The sequence below is a fragment of the Rosa rugosa genome, chromosome 1, assembly GCF_958449725.1.
Source record: "Rosa rugosa chromosome 1, drRosRugo1.1, whole genome shotgun sequence".
Lineage (NCBI taxonomy): Eukaryota > Viridiplantae > Streptophyta > Magnoliopsida > Rosales > Rosaceae > Rosa > Rosa rugosa.
In genome coordinates, this window is record NC_084820.1 from 53,993,363 (window position 1) to 54,014,136 (window position 20,774).

Here is a 20,774-nt window from a genome sequence, read left to right on the forward strand (position 1 = left end):
CTCCTCCTCCTTTCTTCTTCGTCTCTCTGTTTCCTTCATCACTCCCCAGAAAACTGTCCTCCGGCGAACCTGAAACTCCCACATGCTTCGTCCTCCATGGACTCCATTCTAAACTCAGCGATCGAAGAAATCTGCTCGCACCTCCAAAACGGCCTCTCTCTCCAGACCCTCTGGTCCCGACTCTCCTCCTCCTCCTCCTCCAACCTCGACCTCTCTCCCACCCTCAAACAATCCCTATGGGACGCCCTCCGCTCCGTCCCCACTCTCAAATTCCGCGCCCAAAATGACCATTACGCCCCCGCCGACCCTTCCATTCACTCCTTCCAAGACTCCGAGAAGCTCAATTTGAAGCTCGTCGCCGATGAGGCCCTCCGGAACAACTTCATGGGCCTCTACAATGTCGACTCCGTCAATGCCAACCTGTCTGCCGTTCAACGCCACACTCTCGAACGCGTCGTCATGGCTAGGTCAGTCTCTGTTTATCTCTAGGGTTTACTGAATTGGTTCAAGTTTAATTGTGATGTATGGTGTTGGTTGAATGCAATGTGGCTCTATCTATACATCATTGAAACTATTCGTATTGATTTTCGGAGCAAGTTTGAGGAATAAAGATGGTAGTGATTGCGAAAACTTTGGGAGTTATGGTGAGGGATTAGTTTTGTGTGTTCATTTAGGTTTCGGCGGTCATTATTCCGAATGGTTATTGCAGGGGGAATGGGATTACACAAACTCAGCTTGCTAAGGAGCTTGGCATTGAGGGGAGAAACTTTCATTATGCTGTGAAGAACCTCGAATGTCAAGGGTTACTTGTACGGCAATCTGCGCTGTTAAGGACAAAAGAAGCTGGTGATGAGGGGGAGCCGAGGAACAATCCAAGCGTGACAACGACCAATATGTTATACTTGTATCGACATGCAAAGCATTTAAGCGCGCAACAAAAGATTGAGATCACAAATGAAGAGAGGGCTAAGGAGAGTTTTGTAAATGTAAAAGAAAGCCCTGCAAGTGGAGATGGTTTTGCTGGAAATGTGCTCGTAAAGGACTATCTACCGGCAATGAAAGCAGTCTGTAATAAACTTGAAGAAGCCAATGGCAAGGTCACGTGACTCTAGTTTCTTGGAAGTTCTTTTACATGTATCAGTTTAGTTTTTATTTTTATATTATCCACTTAAAGCTGAACCTGTTTCATATTACTTTGGTGTTAAAGGTTCTTGTCGTTTCGGATATTAAGAAGGAACTTGGCTACAGTAAAACATCGGGGCATAGAGCTTGGAGAAATGTAAATGTTTATTTATGGTTTACTCTCAAATTTCTGAATTATCAATATTATACGTTGTGCTGATTGCTATATATCGCATTGTCTCTTGCATATTTTGCTTTCAGATTTGTCAGAGGCTGAAAGCTGCTCATCTTGTGGAGGTGTTTGACGCTAAAGTGAATGGGAAGGTTAATACTTTAACTTTTGCAATACTGTTTCTCTTGAATCTGTTTCTCAGCATTGGGTTTATTCTTTAGAAACCAAATTCCCCTGCTTCCCTGATTCACTATGGTTGTTACTTGCTTTAGAACTAGATGATCATGTTCCCTGTTTCTGTTTGCAATTACAATGTGTTTAATTGACAAGTCAGTAGTTTCATAATTTTGTATCTTCCTCATTAAATCGTTATAAATTATTACCAGAGTTGTATTGATTGTTAAGCTCTTTTTTTTTTTTTGATGATTTTGTAATAAATAAAAACTAAGTTGAACCTGTTCGAGGACAAGACCCTTTCATGTTAGTTCAGTTGCCACTAATCGATATCCCTTTTTCATTTTGGTCAGGTTGAGAGTTGCCTGCGTTTTGTAGAAAATTCTTCTCCAACGAAAGTTGAGCCAAGAGAAGTTGTACATGTAGATAAGGATTTTGTTGAAGAACAACAAGTGAAATTCGGAAAGAAATGTAAAATCAGTGACCACCTTGTAGAGCTTCCTATTGAGCATCAAATTTATGAATTAATAGATGCTGCAGGATCAGAGGGGTTGACCAGGAATGAGGTGTGTGCATTAATCTCTTGAATAGTTATTATTATTTTTCTCTTTTCAGTATTGTAGTATTATAATTAAGTTGATCAGTAGATTGATGCTAGCTGGGAATTTTCTTAGTATTAAAGAACCAGGGGTCTCTTAAATATCAATGTTGGTACAGTTAGTCTCAGTTGAAGCTGGTTGTTCTAAGGTGAACATATGCCTGGAACCAAAATAGTTAATGTACATAATTAAAGTGAAGAGGGACGTTTTTAAATGATTTTGGTGCATTTCAGTTTCAGAGACCATTAGTTATAGCATCATTTATTGCCATATCTTTTCCAACATTTACTATTTGCTGGAATTGGTACTTCCAGATTTGGTGGGGACTGAGGGGTCTTCCATGGTTTACTTGTCATGATTTATTTCTATATTTATTCCATGGTTTAACCATGTAACCCTGCCTGAATCAAATAGACATGCCTGTTCTTAAGCAGTGTGTGACTGGTTATTACTGTCCAGAAATAAGTACTGATAGATCTACTGGACTTCCTCTGCTTTGAGTATACATTTTGTGTTACTACTTCACTCTTAAATATTATTTTTTTGGAGGTGCTTGCCTGGGCTTTCTATGCATTATATAATCCTGCAAATCCTTAAAAGTTTCTATTCGACCATAAGTTCTTAACAGAGTTTAGTATGTGCTACATACAGGTTATGGAGAGGCTTGGAATTGACAACAAGAAAAATTATACCCGCTTTGTTAGTATGTGCTCTAGATATGATATGAGTCTGCAACCAGAAATGCACAAAAAAGCCGTGGCATATCGATTTCGGACATCTGGGAAACACAAGTCTGAATCAACTAATGCATTTCTTCGAAAATCAAAAGATGCTAATGACAGTAAAATTTCTATTCTAAATGTTGGGAGTGTAGATGCTCCGAGATCAGATCAATTTCAAACTGGCTCAGTGTCAGATTGTTGGTCTCTGAACAGTGATACTGCTGGCCCTGAAAATATGAATAACATAGAGACTAATACTGACCCTTCTGCTGGATCTCTTGGGCGTAATGAATTTGACGATATGCCTGAAACTTCCCAACTGTTACTTCTTGGACCAAAAGATGCTACATCTGATTCTCAAGTTAGTTTAGTGAGCGCAGGAGTGGAACCAAATGGCGCCTTATCAGAAATACCAGCTGCTTTGTCAAAGCCACTTGCTAAAGGCTCAGATCCAAGGTATCCATGTATGTCTTTGACCGTGGATAACACTCGAAGGGAAAAGAGGATACTTGAACGGCTAGAGGTTGTTATCATCATCTATTGCCTTGGAAACTTGTGTTGGTCCTCTATTTACTTTTATATTGATAGCTAAACCTAATATTTTCGTTTCTTTTGTTCAGGGTGAGAAGTTTATTTTAAGAGCTGAGCTGTATAGATGGCTTGTGAGCTTAGAGACGGACAAGTGCACAGCAACTGACAGGAAAACAATTGACCGAATTTTACAAAAACTTCAACAGCTAGGGCACTGCAAGTGTATAGATATTAGCGTCCCTGTCGTCACAAATTTGGGCCGTACCCGAACCACTGTAGTGGTTCTGCACCCATCTGTTCAGAGTTTAACTCCTGAACTTGTTTCTGAAATTCATGATGCTTGGAGGTCTTTTGAGATTCAAAGTCGTGGCAAGTGCTCATCTCGGTGGCGGGAGAAGAACAGTGGATCAGTTCCTGTACTAGAAGATGTTCAGAGAACTCAGACCCATGTGAGTGCACAGCGACAAACACTGAGTTCAGAAGCCATGCGTGCTAATGGATTTATTCTGGCAAAAATGGTTCGTGCAAAATTGCTGCATAGTTTCCTGTGGGATTACCTGTATGGTTCGTCTGGCTCTAATGATGCTTTATCATTTGGAAAAGATGTTATTGAGCCAAGAGATCCTCACAGTACTAGAAAATTGTTTTCTCTAGAAGCAACAATGAAGGCTATTCCAGTTGAGTTGTTTCTACAAGTTGCAGGATCCACCAAAAACTTTGAGGATATGATTGAGAAATGTAAGAGGGGTTTATGTCTCTCTGATCTCTCTCGTGAAGAATACAAGTCTCTGATGGATACCCATGCAACTGGAAGGCTCTCATTGGTGATTGACATTTTACGACGATTGAAGGTACAGTTGTTAGTTGTTTCAAAATTGGGCCTGATATCAATATCCTATCAATTATTCAGAATGGTGCCTCATTTTATTCACATAATTGGTTCATCTCTGCGTGCTTTACATATCAAAGGTCATGCAATACTGGTTTGAGATAAGGTTCAGATCTTTTAAGTATATTGAAGTTTGTATTTTATTTAACTTCACTGAGAAGAAGCTATCTCTATTTATATCCTTATACTGCCATTGATTCTTAGGTGATGAAAGAACGGTAGAGAATAGACAGCTAGTCCTCAACATCCATTTGTTTCCTTACCATTGTTTAGTTATCATGTTTGTAGTTTTGAGAGAGACTGTGATGTCCCACATGTGGGTTTGCGTTACTACATTTTAGACATGCTTGCTCTGCTTTCACATTGTAGATTTATGTTTTCATGCCTAATAATTAATTCTTTGATGTAGCTGATTCGAATGGTTTGTGATCACCACTCAGAAAATGGATTCCAAGTTCCCCCTCCCATGATTTCTGCATATGCATTGGAACTTAAGCCTTATGTAGAGGAACCTGTTTCAAAAGATGCGATATCTTTGAGTTTTGGATCACGTGATCTTCGTCCACGAATCAGACATGATTTTTCCCTATCAAGCAGAGAAGCTGTTGATGAGTATTGGCAAACTTTAGAGTATTGTTATGCTGCTGCGGACCCAAGAGCTGCCTTACTTGCATTTCCTGGGTCTTGTGTTCATGAGGTATTTACATGAATCTTTTTCTCTTATATTCTATACAAACATGAATTTGCAGAGGATTATTTTAAGCTTTTTGTACTCCAAAACTTTTATATGCATGTACATGTTTCTTGTTTTTCTTTTCCCTTCAGTTTTTGAGCTCTATATCATGTAGTGGAATTTTCCCTAACTCCAGGAATTCTTGCACACCCCAGATGCTTGGGGCCAAAGTTTAAGATGATTATTTTTCTAGTCATGTCATTTTACCTACTTAGTAGATTTTACAAATTATTCATGATTAAATCCTTTATTACCTGGATTCGACATGAATTTGTAATTTTTAGTATTGCCTTGAAATTGAAATAGAGGTACTGCTAGGCAGAACTGGTAAATCATTTATCTGAAAAGTCATCTTATTTCCTTTCCACAGGTGTCCCATCACAGGTCATGGACTAAACTTGGAGTTATGACAGCTGCTCAGCGTGATGAGCTCTTAAAGCGTGTTGTGAAGGATGATCCAAGTGAAAAGCTTTCATTCAAAGAGTGTGGAAAAATTGCGAAGGATCTCAATTTGACCCTGGAGCAGGTAATACTATGCTATGACTTGCTTATTTGTTTTCTTACCTCAGGTTCCATATCAATAACAACTAGTGATGCCAAAATTGTCATTTCAGTCTAAAATGTCTATTTTCTCCATCGCGATATGAACATGGTTAATTCAGTTTGTTAAAGATGTAGCCAAATTATCCAAGTTTTGGAGATATATTGGTAATGTATCAATATCTGAAGCAAGAGAAGAGGCTGGATATATGTTTAACGTTTTCTCAATATTTTGTATAATAGTAGGTCTTGAAACCATATCCTAAGTCACTCTATAACGTTTTCTCTGATTCATTATTCTCGCATATTTGTCCCTGGAATGCCACTTGCAGGTGCTTCGTGTGTATTATAATAAGCGGCGTCAACATCTTGATGGGTTGCAAAATAATACAGATGAAGTTCAATCTAAAAAACGTAGACGTCGTAAAAGGAAGAGATCTTCTGAATCTAGGTCAGTAGATTTTGCTGAAAATGATGAGGTAACTGGACAGCTGGAAGAGCAGACACATCCCACAGTATCTGATACTGTGGAACAATTAGAAGAACTAAATCTCTTGGTCACTTCTTATGAGCATGATTCACATTTGCAAGCATTGGACAATTGTCTAGAAACTGGGCAGGAACCTGAACCAAATGAAGATAATGAGGGGTGCCATTCAATTATTACCAAGGGTTCCTTTTCAAAGTTGAAGCCACTACGTCCTTCTAAAAGAAACAAGTTGCACTCAACACGTCAACGAAGGTTTTCATGGACAGAGGAGGCTGATAGGTAAGGGAACAGATTTTATTTACCCATGCACTGCAAATGCATTGAAACCTAAGACACTGATTTGTTTTTTAAAATAATTCTCTTTTTCCACTATCAAGTAATAACTTCTCATCTCACATAATACCTAACTAGAAGTTCCTTTTAATCCCATTGCCTATCTACCATAGAACAAACTATATAAGCTAGCAGTGCAGTCAGTCGGGATGAAAAGTATAGGAGGGTAATGGGATCTTTCAATTATTGGTCAATATTATTTTTCTCTAATGTTGTTGTCCTCTGATGATAGATGCTTTGAACATTTAAATTTATTTTGGTGCAGAAATGAAAGAATGATGACCACGATTTTTTGTTTTGTTTTTTTATTTTTTTTTATTAAGATGTTGAATGGGAGAATTCAGTTTTTATCTTCCATCGATTAAATGGATGTCGTAAACTCTATGAAGTTGGTGATTTCTTTATATGATAAATTATAAAGTAATTGTTGGCTTACTCCAAACAACTTAAGGTTTTAGCTAAAATGTAAATAACCGCCTTTATTATGTTATCTGGTCATGAGATCACCAGCTTGAATCTCTGCAATGTAACCTCCCATTATCAGTTGAATATTGCAAGATAGTATATAATCAACTAATTTTATCATGATCATGAAAATGAATAGGATTCTGTTTGTTCTATGCATGCGAACAGTGCTTTTACATGTTTCCATTTTACTTATATTGGTCCCACTCTTTCAGGCAGTTGATTATCCAATATGTAAGACATCGTGCAACTCTTGGGGCAAAGATTCACCGGATAAATTGGGCTTCAGTTACTGACCTCCCAGCACCTCCTATTGCCTGCATGAAAAGAATGGCATCTCTGAAAAGTAACAGAAAGTTCAGATTAGCTGTAATGAGGCTTTGTAACATTCTCAGTGAACGATATGCAAAGATCTTGGAAAAGACTCAGAACAGGTCACTGAACAAAGATGATTGCAATCTGCTTTTGCGAGATTCAATAGGTGAAGGTCATGACAGCAAACTTCCCAATATCAGTGATCATAATCCAGAGACAGGTCTTCAGGAAGAACCATGGGATGATTTTGATGACGCTTATGTTAAAAAGTCCCTTGAGGAGGTACTTCACCACAAGAGGTTGGCCAAATTTGATGCCTCCAAAAGAGTTGGATCTACCGGTGAGGACTGGTCGGATCTTAATACAAGTGAATGTGTAAGTACTCAATCCCTAGACCTTAAATTAATTAAGTTTCTACATCTTTTCAAGATGTCATATTGGAAATCCTGAAATCCATGTCAGTACCTGATTAGCTGGCTGAATGCGCTATGTGTTTAATTTATGCAACCTGTGGATCTCTCTATTTGTGTATCGGTATCTCTGTCAATTATTCATGTTTATATGCATTATGATCACTTTCACTGGTTTTGTATCCTTTTTGATTGATTTCTCTTCTCCTTTTGCCTTGTGTCTATATGCTTATATTTGCTTTGTATACGTATTGTTATCACTTGGAAATGGTCTGTTCACTGAAAAGCTATTTGTCCTGTAGGATCCCCAGGAATCTGAATTAATTGCATCAACTGCTCCATATGAAGATGTTCAGAATCTTGGTGGCAGAGAAAAAATTTCGGCACGAAGATCTTGCTATCAACACCTTAATGAAAAATACTTTAAGCTTTTGCATGGAGTTGATGTCAGTACACAAGTCTACAAATCATTAGCTGTTTCTAATGCTGTAGAGCTGTTTAAGCTTGTTTTCCTCAGTACCTCAACTGCACCAGAAGTGCCAAATCTGCTTGCAGGCATTCTACGGCGGTACTCAGAGTGTGATCTATTCGCAGCTTTCAACTATCTTAGAGATAAAAAGTTCATGGTAAACTTGGATTTTGTTAATTTCCCTGCTCATGTTATCTTGTCATACCAGGGCAACAGACAGGCAGATCCTGTTTATTTCTCATAAAATTTAAATTCCTGTCACATATCAAATTCAGTTTCATGTTCCCATAATTTTTGTTTCTCCAATTTATATGTTGGATACATTTCATCTGGCAGGTTGGAGGTAATGGCAGTCAAAAATTTTCTCTCTCACAACAGTTCTTGCATAATACTTCCGCATCACCATTTCCAATTAATTCTGGGAAGAGAGCTACTAAATTTGCCCATTGGCTCTACGAAAAAGATAAAGATCTTATGGAAGGGGGGATCGATCTCTCCACAGATTTACAGTGTGGGGACATATTCCATTTGTTTGCTCTAGTTTCTTCAGGTGAACTGTCAATTTCTTCATGCTTGCCAGATGAAGGTGTGGGAGAGGCTGAAGAATCAAGAAGCTCAAAACGTAAAGCAGATATCAATGAACTTTTAGATGATGAAAAAACTAAAAAGCTGAAATCATTTGTGGCTGCAGAAGGTGAAATCATTTCCCGTCGAGAAAAAGGTTTTCCAGGTATCACGGTATCTGTAAGTCGTGCAGAGTTTTCTATAGCCAATTCTATAGATTTGTTCAAGGAAGACGCTCCTATTGGTGACAAACATTTTGGGGGAAATCATCAACTAGAATGTACATCTGATCAGAGTAGCTTATCACATTCTGACTGTATGAAAGAAATCTTCAATTCAAGCAGTACTGTCCCTGTATTAGAGATTGGTTGCGAGTCACCTTGGGAAGGTATGGTGGCTTATGCCGAACATTTGTTGCCATTACATCCTGCTCAAGATCAATCAAGTCCCATCCAGCCTGAGGTCTTTAGGACTGTTTACATTGCTATTCAGAAAGCTGGCGATCAAGGTCTGAGCATAGAAGAAGTTTCCCAAATAATGAATATCCCAGGTATCGATTATATGACCTTTGATGCCTGCAGGAAGGTGATATTTACATATTCCTCTATTATTGATAACTTTTTTTTATTTGGTTTTGCTTATAGGAGAAAAGATGACTGATCTTATCATTGATGTGCTTCAGACATTTGAACGAGTCTTAAAGGTTAGTTTTCTGATGACTTAGCAATATAAAGAATGTAACATCTGAACTAAACAGCAATCCAAGGTTCCCCCTCATATGTGGGCAGCATTCTAGCACTGGAGTCCAACATGGGAAATTTAAAGCTGTTTCATTGTGTTGTGAGCCGATAATATTTGGATATTAGCAATCCTCCTCTCACATATGGCTTAAAATCCCAACAGTTTAACATAGCTGTGGGGAACTAAGTTAACCCTCACATATAAAATCACTTCCTGTAAGGAATAAATAACAATTGTAGTCACAACTGTTAATTTCAGGAATTGTGGTAATTTAACAAACTTTAGTATGTTATAGTAAAAGAGCAGAATATTCTGAGTTGGAATCCTTACAATTGCAGCCTTTCAAGAGTTTAACATTCCTTAAAGGACATGATTTCAACAGATCAACCCAATCTCGTAGACTTTAACATTGGTTCTGTCTAAATTATTTCTTCTTTGTATACAGGTCAATGCTTATGACTCTATTCGTGTTGTGGATTCTTTGTATCGTGGCAAGTACTTTATGACTTCAGTGTCTGGAATTAATCAAAAACTCGAACCACCTTCCTGGAGAAAGCCACTAGGCGATGACGGCCATATACTCTTCCATTCAGAAAATCGTGATAATGGTGCTGCTCCTTCAGAGAGGGAGATAAATGCTGATGTCCATAAATTGACAATTCTTAATTTTCCTGAAGAGGTTGATGAGCCCTCATATGTAAAACAAATTAGCAGTGTTCCTGAAAGCTATAGGGAAGGAAAAGGAGGAGATGCTGAGGATGAATCTTCTAGGACCTCTAATGATAGACTATGCATGCCTATATTTCCATGGATAAATGGTGATGGGACCACTAACAAGATTGTCTACAAGGGACTCAGGCGACGTGTGCTTGGGATTGTGATGCAAAATCCAGCTATATTAGAGGTACACGCATTCTTTGGGTTTACATAAATTCTGTGTTTCTGATACTCTTGTGCTTGCTGATTGTTTTAATTTTCATACTCTACGAACCAAAAAAATAATGAAAAGTATTTCATACTCTTCCAGCACTCTCTGCTAGTGAGCTCTGGATACAGAAGCTCTAGTGAGCTCTGGCTGCCTTTATTGGATCTTATATGTGTGTGCGTGTGCGTGTGCGTGTCTGCGTGTGTGTATACTGACAATATAAGCACATGGATTAGTCATGATTTTGTGGTTGAGGTTGCTATCCTCCTGGTTATCCGAAGCCTCCAGTTGGTCGTCTGCATAGGTCTTTACCTATGAGTTTCAGTGGTCTGCTCAATCGGCTAGCAAAAGATGCATAGTTATATTAAGAAGGATACTTTTCTTTGGGGTTTTTGTAATTACAAAATGTTGGGTTCAGGATACATGACTGACATCTGCATTTGTATGACATGCATACATATCAATTCTTTGAGAACTTCATTGGCAATGTGGTCACTAGGACCTGAATTGGTTGGTTGTTCTGCTGGGTCTTAGGCAGCATTTGGTCACATTGGCCACATTGAGCTTGAACAAATAGCTTTTACTGTAATACATTCTCACTTCTTCTATCTTGTTTCTTGTGTTAGGATGAAATTATTCGCCGGATGGATGTATTGAATCCCCAGGTATTCCAACGCAATTTGCTGCATGAATAAGTCCTCTATACTTGTATTATATTGCCTCTGATCTTTTTGATTCAATGCTAGTGCTAACTCATAAACTTTGTTACAGAGCTGTAGAAAATTGTTGGAATTGATGGTTTTGGATAACCATCTTCATGTGAGGAAGATGCATCAAACTACGTGCACTGGGCCCCCACCAATTTTAGGTACCCTCCTTGGAAGCAGCTTCAAACCGTCAAAGCTGGTTTGTCGCGAGCACTATTTTGCAAATCCCATGAGTACATCCTTGTTGTAGGGACGATTTAGCTGCGTAAGCTCTGTGTTATCTAGATATAGGTCCAGGTCTTTTGTGGGTTAAGTTAACTGTATAGGATGGGTAGTTCCGTAGTTATAGTTACTGGAACCAACTTGGCAATCTCTGTACAGCTCTGCAATGTGTATCTTAGGTTCTTCTGAACCAGTAATGTCTATTAACAAGCATTTTAGATGCTGGCTTTGCAGTGTTGTACTATCATATTGGTTTGAATTCCCATCGTTCTTTGGGGTATCGATCACCGAGAATTTTTAATTTTTAATTTTTCCCCACCTCACTCATTTCACGGTGCCAGTGAGATTTAAACATATGACCATCAGAATACCAGCATGTCACTGCTTACGGCTAAGCACATGAAAAATAACTACAACTTCCTGGTGCATTCTGTACTTTCCGTATCATAATTTCATCGTTACTAATCCGAATTAAAGAAAATTTGTATTATTAAGATAAAAACTATCTCAACCGCTTGAGGTATAATTTACTTTAACAAGATACTAGCAACAGTAGTGTTCCCCTGGTCAGCAGCTGACCATGGGGAATATGGTCACTCACCGTCCGATTTCAATCGGACGGTTGACAGCTCTCATATCAGATTTCATCACTTAGCAATCAACCGACCGATTTCAATCGGACGGTGAGTGACCATATTCCCCATGGTCAGCTGCTGACCAGGGGAACATGGCTGTACTAGCAAAATCAATTCATCACACACTCACCCAGTCGTCTGAAATCGATTCAAAACCCTTCACTTCCAAAGTAGTGACTAAATGATCGTAATTATAGACTATTGCCTTAATATATTTTCTATCTGCAATGTATATTAATGATTGTAATCGTTGTTTCAATGGATAATTACATAACTTTTGATTTTTGAAGGCATTTCTGCAAGGGTTTTATTTTTTTGAAGGCATCTCTCTCAACTTTTTTGAAAATTTTGAAATCCTCTTTTAAACTTTCCAAGAACACTAATGAAAAATATTTCTCCACATTAGAATCGTACTATCCTAGCCTGCTCTTCCCAACTTTATCAATTTACTCTGATCTGTACCCAAAAAGAAAAAGGCCGGTTAACAAACCAAAAATCCATTGAAACAAGAGCAACGTGCTCAGACTTTAAAACATGAGGCAAACAACTAGTCTACCAAAATCATGTATAATTAATTGGGCATAGTTCATAATCATATCATGAATGTTAATTATCCTACATACAATACGTGAATAAGAGAAAGAAAGTTTATCAATATCAATTAAAATAGAAGGGCAAATCAGGGCAAATCGGAACTTGATGCCTTAGGGAAAAGGAAGAGCTTGAAATTTGATAGCAAAATTTTTGAGAGGAGATACAAATAGCAAATTTGGAGGTTTTGTTTTTTTTTTTTGTGAATTGAGGGCTGGGATATATCAGCTAAAATTCAAGAGCACACTCCTCAAAAAACATTGTGGAATGATCGTTAGTCAAAAATTTTAACGGTCTTGATTTCCAAAAGTATACGATCTGTTGACTCTGAAGTTCTCCTTCAACCTTGAAGTCTCGTCCGCTTACGTGTACGGACCAGATTCGACCTCCCCCTTTCCTCTGCTCCTCTCTTCTTCTTTCTTCTTTCTTCTTTCTTCTTCAACCCCTCGCTCTCTGAAACTCCTGTAGTTTACAGTTTTAGAAACCCACCAAAACTCCCACAATGAATTAGGCCAGAAACCCCGAATTGGTCTGAGAAAATTCAGAAACCATGGCCGAGAGTGGCTCATCTCCATCGCAAAAACCCCCAAACCCCAATAGCATTGAAGCATCAACAGCAGCCACCCCTAACATTATAATCACCCAAAACCCTGCCTCAAACCCATCCCCTCAAACTCTCTCCCAATCTCCTCAAATCTCATCCCCACCCCTCCCCCAGAACCAACAGCTTATTTCCCCCACCGTCGGATTGGATTACACCCAGAAACCGAATCAGCTGCAGCAGCAGCAGCCATTGGTGCAGACTCAGAATGTTAATGTGAACGCCCTGTCGAATTTCCAGCTGCAGCAGCAGCAGCAGCAGAGCATGCAGCGATCTCCGTCGATGTCGCGGCTGAACCAAATTCAGCAGCAGCAGCAGAATCAGAACCAGAGCCAGCAGCAGCAGCATTTCGGCATGATGAGGCAGCAAGGCAATTTGTATAGCCAGGTCAATTTCGGAGGCTCCGGTGCGATTCAGCAGCAGAACCAGACTCAGCAGCAGCAGCAGCAGCAGCAAATTGGCGGGGGGTCCCGAGCTGCCCTGCTTGGCCAGAGTGCCCACTTGCCCATGCTGTCTGGTGCTGCCGCTGCCGCAGCTGCGCAATTCAGTATGCAGTCGCAGCTGTTGGCTTCGGTATGAGTTTCGAAACTTGCTTTTGTGTTTTGATATTGACATGACATGTGAATGTGGTGGAATCTAGTTTTAGCAATAGATGTTTCTTGATAGTGGTGCTTGTATGTTGTATCGATAACTGATATAGCTGGGGTAGGAGAAATACCATGATGCATACTTATGCTAACCTTACAGAACATTGTTATTAATGTTGTCATACTATTCATATAGAGCTCTTTGAATTTCACAGATCTATTTTTATTTGTTTGATCATAGAGGGGAGGGGAGATTCGAACTTGGGACGCCATCCAACATCATGGATGGAAACTACCAATAGACTAATAGGCTACTAGCTAGTTGGTACCCTTTGCAATATTTGAATTGAATATCGATGCATTTGTAAAGGTCGTTGGACTGATAGACTTTTTTCTGTAATGTTGCATAATATAGGGACAGTCAATTAAATAAATAAAAAACCTGTCAACTTTATGCTTTCTTAAGCTCAGAAAAGTTCTTGTTTAACAAAACCAGTAAATTTTGATGCAGCCGAGACAACAAGGCGGGTTAGTCCAAGGTACCCAATTTAGTTCTCCTGGACAATCTCTACAAGGAACACAAGCAATGGGTATGGGAATGATGAATTCCATGAATTTGACCCCACAACCAAGAGCTAATGGAGCCTTAGCTGCTTATGCTCAGCGATTGAACCAGGGCCAACTTAGACAACAATTGTCCCAGCAAAGTTCGCTCGCCTCTCCGCAAGTAAGTGCTTTACTGTTTCCTTTCTTGATCTGGTGATTTGCACATCATTGTTCTTTATTCCACCAACTGCTACATTTATGCAGTTTTTCTTTCTTATAGTTATATGCAAGTTTCAGATTAGTGTTGAGTGTGTGAATCACTCATTTAAAGGCCAGACTATGTCAAATGTATTATGTCGCCTAATCAGTTGTCTTTTCCTAGACTTGGTTTAGTTTGAACCGTAATTGAAGAATCTAATTTTGACGAGTAATTCAGTATTCTCTAATTATGATGTCACTCCTGCTTTTGCAGCCAACTATTAATAATTGCTGAAACTTCTCTTTGATTGACTAGAACTGGATATTGTATTTGAGGTCTGTGCACGTGTCCTAGCTGTTTTTCAATGTCTCCAGATGTCCAGGACAATGTCGAATTACTTGGGTGAAATTTGGAGAATTAATGGAAAAGAATCATTTTATTTCATGTTACACGACTTTTACTGCTGAGAAGCCTTTAAAACCCCCAAAAGGTAGTTTTGTTAGCTTTCCATACCACGCCGGTCCCTTTGAGGTCCTGGGTCTGTACCTGGTAGCAACAGAGTCCCCAATTATCGCACTAGCAATTCTACTTTTCTTTTTGTATTATTTTGGTTGGTTGTCATGATGACTTGTAGCAGTTGATATTAACTTCTTCCATATCAGATTACATGTATAAGATTGTTTTTCAAATTTTAGAAGAATGACATTTAGTATTCTTCTTTAGAAGTATAATTTTCTTCATTGACTCACTTTGTTATGTCATGGCTTGCCTTGATGTATGTTTTAGTGGAAATTTTTAGAATTTAAAGTTGTTGGGACTGTATTGTCATTTTGTTCAGCTGGAAGATCTATTTATGAAGTTTGACCACCTTAGACAATGCTGATACTCCATGCATGTCTTTGCTATATGCACTTTAATTCCTGTGGGACATTTAATCTGACTTTACAAAGTCCTCTCCAGAACTTGCCAAGAACATCCTCACATGCATTTATGAACACTCAGCTATCTGGGCTGGCTCAGAATGGACAGCCAGCTATGATGCAGAATCCTTTATCACAACAGTGGTTGAAGCAAATGCCAGCAATTTCAGGCCCTGGCTCACCTTCATACCGCCTTCAACAACAGAGGCAGCAGGCCATCTTCCAGCAGCAACTGGCTTCACCCACTCAGTTGCATCAACAGCCCATGTCCATGAAACAGCAAAAACAGTTACAGCAACAGCAGCAGCAGCAACAATTGGGGCTTCCTCAACTACAGCATCAACAACAGCAACAGCAGCAGCAAATACAGCAGCCACTACAACAACAATCACAGCAACAACAGCCCTTCAATCAACAACAGCAGCAACAGCAGCAGAATTCCCCAAGGATGCCTGTACCCGCTGGCCAGAAATCTCTTAGTTTAACAGGATCACAGCCTGATGCTACTGCATCTGGTACAACTACACCAGGAGGGAGTTCAAGCCAAGGCACAGAAGCAACTAACCAACTTCTTGGGAAGAGAAAGATGCAGGACTTAGTCTCACAGGTTTTTCCTGCTTGTTTATTTGGTAATTTAGTTTTTTTTTTGTAGTTTTTTTTTTTTTATAGAATTTGTCACTCTGAAAACCACCTTTTCTGTCCAGGTTGATTCACAGGGAAGGTTGGATTCTGAAGTTGAAGATCTTCTTTTGGAGATTGCTGATGACTTCATCGATTCAGTGAGGCTTGCTAATATTTAGTGGCGTTCAAATACGAATATAACATGAGGACTTGCATATCATTTGTAGTCAATTTTGGTCAATTTAGATGCATGTCACCTCTGTATTTAATCAAGTGGTAGATGAGTCCTCATTTAGATCCTAGTCAGATCATGCTCGTGTATACTACACACACACACCCCAAATACTGAATTAATTTATACTGCTTGCTGTGTACTTTTTTTTTCCCATATGTATTCATGCTTCCTCTGACATGTCAGGCAAAAAATAGAAGAAAGCTTTGACGTGTGTAATTTTAAACTTATTCCATACTTACTTGCAGGTGACTACATTTGCATGCAGTTTGGCTAAGCATAGAAAATCTTCAACTTTAGAGTCCAAGGATGTGTTGCTGCACTTAGGTTTGTGCTGCACCGGAACTGATCTCCATATTTCTTGTTACTACTGGGATGTTCTTATATGTTTGTGATGCAAGTCTACTCATCTCCATAGATGTTACATTTTTGGTTTACTGCGCTCCCAATTTGGTCCTAGAAAAATATCTTTATGAATTAAGAGAGGATTCAAAAAGATAGGTTGACGATTATGCAACTGAGTTATCAGTTTATTTAACTGCTCTTTCCTATTGCTAAAAGATCCATATTCATCTATTTGATGTGATTCTTGTGTACAAAAAATTGATTGATTATTGTCTTTGCAATTCTGATTAGCCTATGTTTCCTCTTTGTGCTGCTGATCTTTCCTTTTACTTCTCTTGATTGATGACTTATTTTTAAAATCTATTACTATTCGATCTTCGGTTTTGTATATTCCAAGACTATATGTAGCTCATGGATGGATACAGTTCATTAAAGGCAATCTTAGGGTCATAGGAATAGTATGATACGGGGTTTTTGCAAATCTCTATAATGGCACAGAAGCTATAGTAGAATTTAACATATATCTTCTAATCATGTAAATCCATATGCTTCAAACACTTTCCTTATCTGTATTAAACTTAATATTGAGTTAATTTTGCAGAAAAAAATTGGCATTTGACAATTCCCGGATTTTCAAGTGAAGAGAGGAAGTACCAAAACAAATCTGTAAGCATCTTCAACATCTTGGGAGAAACATTATGGTCCTGTAACATGTTTGACTGTATGTTTTCAATAGACTATTCTAAAATCTAAATAGACGACGTCATTGAGGTGAATATGTTATACTTGGTTGGTTGCATTTTGCACTTATCTGTTGAATGCAACATTAGAATGCACTCATCTTCAGCATCTTCAGCATCGTAACATGCATACAAAATTGTGTGTGTGATGGGTAGAAATGTCCCTTAACCACACTTTTTAGTGCACAATTCTTTGTTAACCTCTTGCTTTTTAAATATGCAGTTGTCAAGTGATGTACATAAGAAACGTTTAGATATGGTAAGTTGGAACTTCTTTATACGTGTTTTCCTGTTAATCTACTGTTTCTTCTTAATGAAAAATTAAAAGTTGGTCTACAACTAACCATTGGTCAGATACGGACGCTGATGGAATCATCGCACCTGGAAACAAATACTAATAATCCTAAGGAGGTGATCAGAGGGTATGGCAACCCAGTTGGTGCCAACCACTTGGGAAGACCTTCCCTTGGTTCAGAACAGTTGGTTTCCCAAGCAACTGGTTCTCAGATGCTGCAGCAGATAACACGGTTTTAGTATATATCAGTTATCAGTTTTTATTGGGGGATTGATTTAAGTGCCTAGATATGTTGGTAAGCATATTTATTGTTTGTCCCTTTTTGTCTCATTGATACTACAACAGAAATACAGCAAAATTTATTGTTTGGTGAGAATTGAATCCCGCATTGGAATTCAAAGCCTTGCATTTAGACTATTGGCCTTTCAATTACTAATTGGTTTGGAGTTTGATGGTCTAAATGCCAACATGAATATATTCCTTTCTTAAAGGTCTTCAAACTTCAGAACGAAAAAATAGTCATCCTAAGTAAAGCTTACCAGATTCCATTGCTTTCAAACTCCGGGTTCTCTTAATATTTAAACAGTTATTTTGTATCACAGGTCATTAGCAAAAAGCAGGAGCAGTATTTGGATTGATAAAAGCACAAATCTGTAAATTACTTGTGTCAGCAATGAGAATTATTATTCATAGGCCAGAGGAGAGGAGCATAAGGCCGAAGTCTCAGCATAGTATAGTTTTGGTTGGGTTGGGCTGTGTAATCTAATTGATTGTTTGTAGACGTTTTGAGTTCTCTTTTCGAAGCTTTTTCCCTTGGTTGTTATTTGTTACGAAACAAAGATTGGCGGGGCTGCTATTGTATACTAATTTATTTGATTTCTTGGGTGAATTTGTATACTAATTTGCTCTGAGCCCAAGTGTATCAATCCTGAAAGGTGAAAAACTAGGTTAAGTTTACGGATTCAGATTTATTTCATATCCTTGTACTTCTACTCGTGTAATGAAGTCCCCTTTTTACTCTTACTTTGTCAGCATCCTCTTCTTTTCTCTCCTCAAATCATAGCTCATACTAAATACAATGGCCAATACTGAAGAGAATGAAGATGAGAGTTTCTCCTGTTTAAGTCAATGAAAGTTTTACTGTACATCAATGTAATGATATATCAAGTAGATTTAGTTCCATAAATAAGTAAGCAGGTTTCATGTGTCGGTAGATTAGTTTTGAATTATTTTATATATTTACTTTTCAACTAGTCTACATCTATATAGAATTAAGTCAACTTGATTATTAGTACATCGATGTATTATAGACAAGGGGAAATGATTATAAACTTTAAGATGTGACCAAAAAAAAGAAAAAGCAAAGTACATGAAATCGATTTGAATGGTCGTTGCATGTGTGTGTAAAACATTAGACTTATTTCTTCTTTAAGCTAACAGTCAAATCCATCAAGTTGTCAGCAAAAGATGAATAAGAAAACCAATAAACCTCCAACTAAGTGGTGCCTTACGTATGATGTTCATATACTCTTTAGTTAATTAATCAGAATAAAGAATACCAAACCAGGTTGAACAGTTCCACTGTTCTACATGCGAAAACACACAGAGACAGATAGAAGATCTTTTTGGAATTTTCTATTTTGATGTTAAGTTTCCCTGATGACTATTTTATCAATTTATCTTTGTTTATTGTGTCCTCTCCAGTTTATAAATATAAATTGCAAGAATTTTTATTTCAGAAGTCATTGTTTGGATCATGACACCATACCTTCTGTTGGTTAGTCTTTAATTACCTTATATCTAACACCTCTAATTATAAGATTACAAATCCTCTAATGATTGTATATTTTTCTGAATGGAGGATGGGAACACAATCTAGTCAAAAGAATGAAGGATATTTTATATAATTAACTTCATATACACAATCATATAGGCAATAGGGCTGGGCACGGGCCGGGACGGGCCGGTTATTGAGTGATACCGAACCCGGTACCGGAAATTTTTTTCGGGACGGGACGGGACGGGATTACGGTTTTTTGAAGTTAGTACCGAAGGTACCGAAACCGACCGGGATCGGGCCCAATTCGGGATACCCGAATAGTTTTTTTTTTTTTTTTTTTTTTTTTTTTTTTTCACACTTGACTACTTGAGTACTTTAACAGCTATCCAAAATTTCCAGATTTCAATCATTATAGGATGCAGCTGTCCTCTTAGCACTGCAACTTATAAATCTACACAATCAATTTTGCCTTAAACCAAATCAAACAATGTAAAAATGTAAAATACTAAAATGAATTGAAGAATTCTTGAAAAGAAGAAATGAACTAGTGAAGATGGACAATAATACAATATGTGCAAAACTGCAAATTGCAGATTATGAATTCAAAGTGCAGTAATGCAGATTATGAGTTTATGACATGGCTGTAATGCAGTAATGCAAATTGCAGATTATGACAGGAAAGAAATCCAATGTGCAACACAGCAAATAGCCAATTCAATTGACCAACAATAAGTTCAATAAATGAATAAACACAGAAACCAATTCATGAATTCAACAATAAGTCCAGTAGGTCTTATAAAGTCCATTACATGATAAAAACTAGTTAACTACAAGTCTTGAAGTATTAAACACATTTCAAAAAGCCTTCATCACTTCATCACACTCAGTCTCACAACCTCATAAACTCATTAGTCAACATTTACCACTGCAGCCCTTCCCTTCCCCTTTGCTTTCGGGATTGTTGAACGTGTAAATCTGACATAGAATCAAATTGTTATATCAAATCTGGATCAGGATAATGTCATATCAGATGCAATTTAATATTTCAAACCAACAATATTTTCAATTCTACAAACTGCATATATCCTCCCAAGCCATAGATACAGATGAACTGAAACCCAATTAATCTAGCAATCCAAAAACCCAATTATGTGAGAGAGAGGACCCAAATCCAGTAAAACTAGCAGCGATAGTGTGAAAACGAATTGAAATTAACAGTAGTAATGGACCAGAACAGCACATAAAACTGAAATTACCGAAGAAGAGAAGGAAATTATACGTGCGAGAAAAACCCTAGAACTCATAGAGAAGCGATAGTAAGGGAGGAGAAATGGATGAGAGAGAATACCTGAAGGAGGTACGGCGGTCGGAGGCGGTGGTAGGGGCGGAGGTGTTGGCAGGTCTTCGGTAGTAGAGGCGGCGGTTCGTAGAATCGTCGTGATCACTGGCTCAGTGCGTACAGCCGAACCAACGGAGAACAGAGGAAAGAGAAGGAAAATCTTATTCCTGCTCGGGAACCAGGCAACCAGCTAGACGTCGCTGGGCTGAAGGAGGCGAAG

At 38.3% G+C, this 20,774-nt stretch overlaps 2 protein-coding genes across 4 annotated transcripts; both read left to right on the top strand.

Annotated features, from left to right (window-relative positions):
* LOC133725476 (uncharacterized) lies at window positions 1-11,431 on the top strand. 2 transcript variants are annotated; one of them, XM_062152757.1, is made up of 17 exons: window positions 1-467; window positions 710-1,097; window positions 1,208-1,279; window positions 1,384-1,446; window positions 1,822-2,034; window positions 2,719-3,312; window positions 3,410-4,171; window positions 4,619-4,906; window positions 5,313-5,468; window positions 5,815-6,251; window positions 6,986-7,460; window positions 7,798-8,121; window positions 8,301-9,078; window positions 9,173-9,231; window positions 9,715-10,173; window positions 10,821-10,859; window positions 10,966-11,431. In XM_062152757.1, exons 1-17 carry the CDS (start codon window positions 97-99, stop codon window positions 11,149-11,151), a joined length of 5,664 nt encoding a protein of 1,887 aa, XP_062008741.1. In that variant the 5' UTR covers window positions 1-96; the 3' UTR covers window positions 11,152-11,431. The 2 variants fall into 2 exon arrangements, with proteins under 2 accessions (XP_062008741.1, XP_062008742.1); XM_062152758.1 differs by lacking the exons at window positions 1-467; window positions 710-1,097; window positions 1,208-1,279; ... (1 more) ...; window positions 1,822-2,034; window positions 2,719-3,312 and having other exon boundaries at window positions 4,032-4,171; window positions 4,650-4,906.
* Window positions 11,432-12,686: 1,255 nt separating this feature from the next.
* Window positions 12,687-18,463, top strand: LOC133725477 (transcription initiation factor TFIID subunit 12b). Of its 2 annotated transcripts, none has more exons than XM_062152760.1 (9): window positions 12,687-13,523; window positions 14,049-14,264; window positions 15,243-15,809; window positions 15,907-15,981; window positions 16,304-16,382; window positions 17,002-17,066; window positions 17,364-17,399; window positions 17,495-17,730; window positions 18,022-18,463. In XM_062152760.1, the coding sequence occupies exons 1-8, from the start codon at window positions 12,900-12,902 to the stop codon at window positions 17,672-17,674; spliced, it is 1,842 nt and encodes a 613-aa protein (XP_062008744.1). In that variant the 5' UTR covers window positions 12,687-12,899; the 3' UTR covers window positions 17,675-17,730; window positions 18,022-18,463. The 2 variants fall into 2 exon arrangements, with proteins under 2 accessions (XP_062008744.1, XP_062008743.1); XM_062152759.1 differs by having other exon boundaries at window positions 12,688-13,523; window positions 18,038-18,463.
* Window positions 18,464-20,774: the final 2,311 nt, after the last annotated feature.

Coding starts and splice junctions, on each gene's coding strand:
- LOC133725476 (XM_062152757.1), top strand. CDS start 97: ATGGACTCCATTCTAAACTCAGCGATCGAAGAAATCTGCTCGCACCTC. Junction 3,313..3,409: donor GGATACTTGAACGGCTAGAG/GTTGTTATCATC, acceptor TCTTTTGTTCAG/GGTGAGAAGTTTATTTTAAG. Junction 10,174..10,820: donor AAAATCCAGCTATATTAGAG/GTACACGCATTC, acceptor TTCTTGTGTTAG/GATGAAATTATTCGCCGGAT.
- LOC133725477 (XM_062152760.1), top strand. CDS start 12,900: ATGGCCGAGAGTGGCTCATCTCCATCGCAAAAACCCCCAAACCCCAAT. Junction 15,810..15,906: donor TGCAGGACTTAGTCTCACAG/GTTTTTCCTGCT, acceptor TTTTCTGTCCAG/GTTGATTCACAGGGAAGGTT. Junction 17,400..17,494: donor ATAAGAAACGTTTAGATATG/GTAAGTTGGAAC, acceptor ACCATTGGTCAG/ATACGGACGCTGATGGAATC.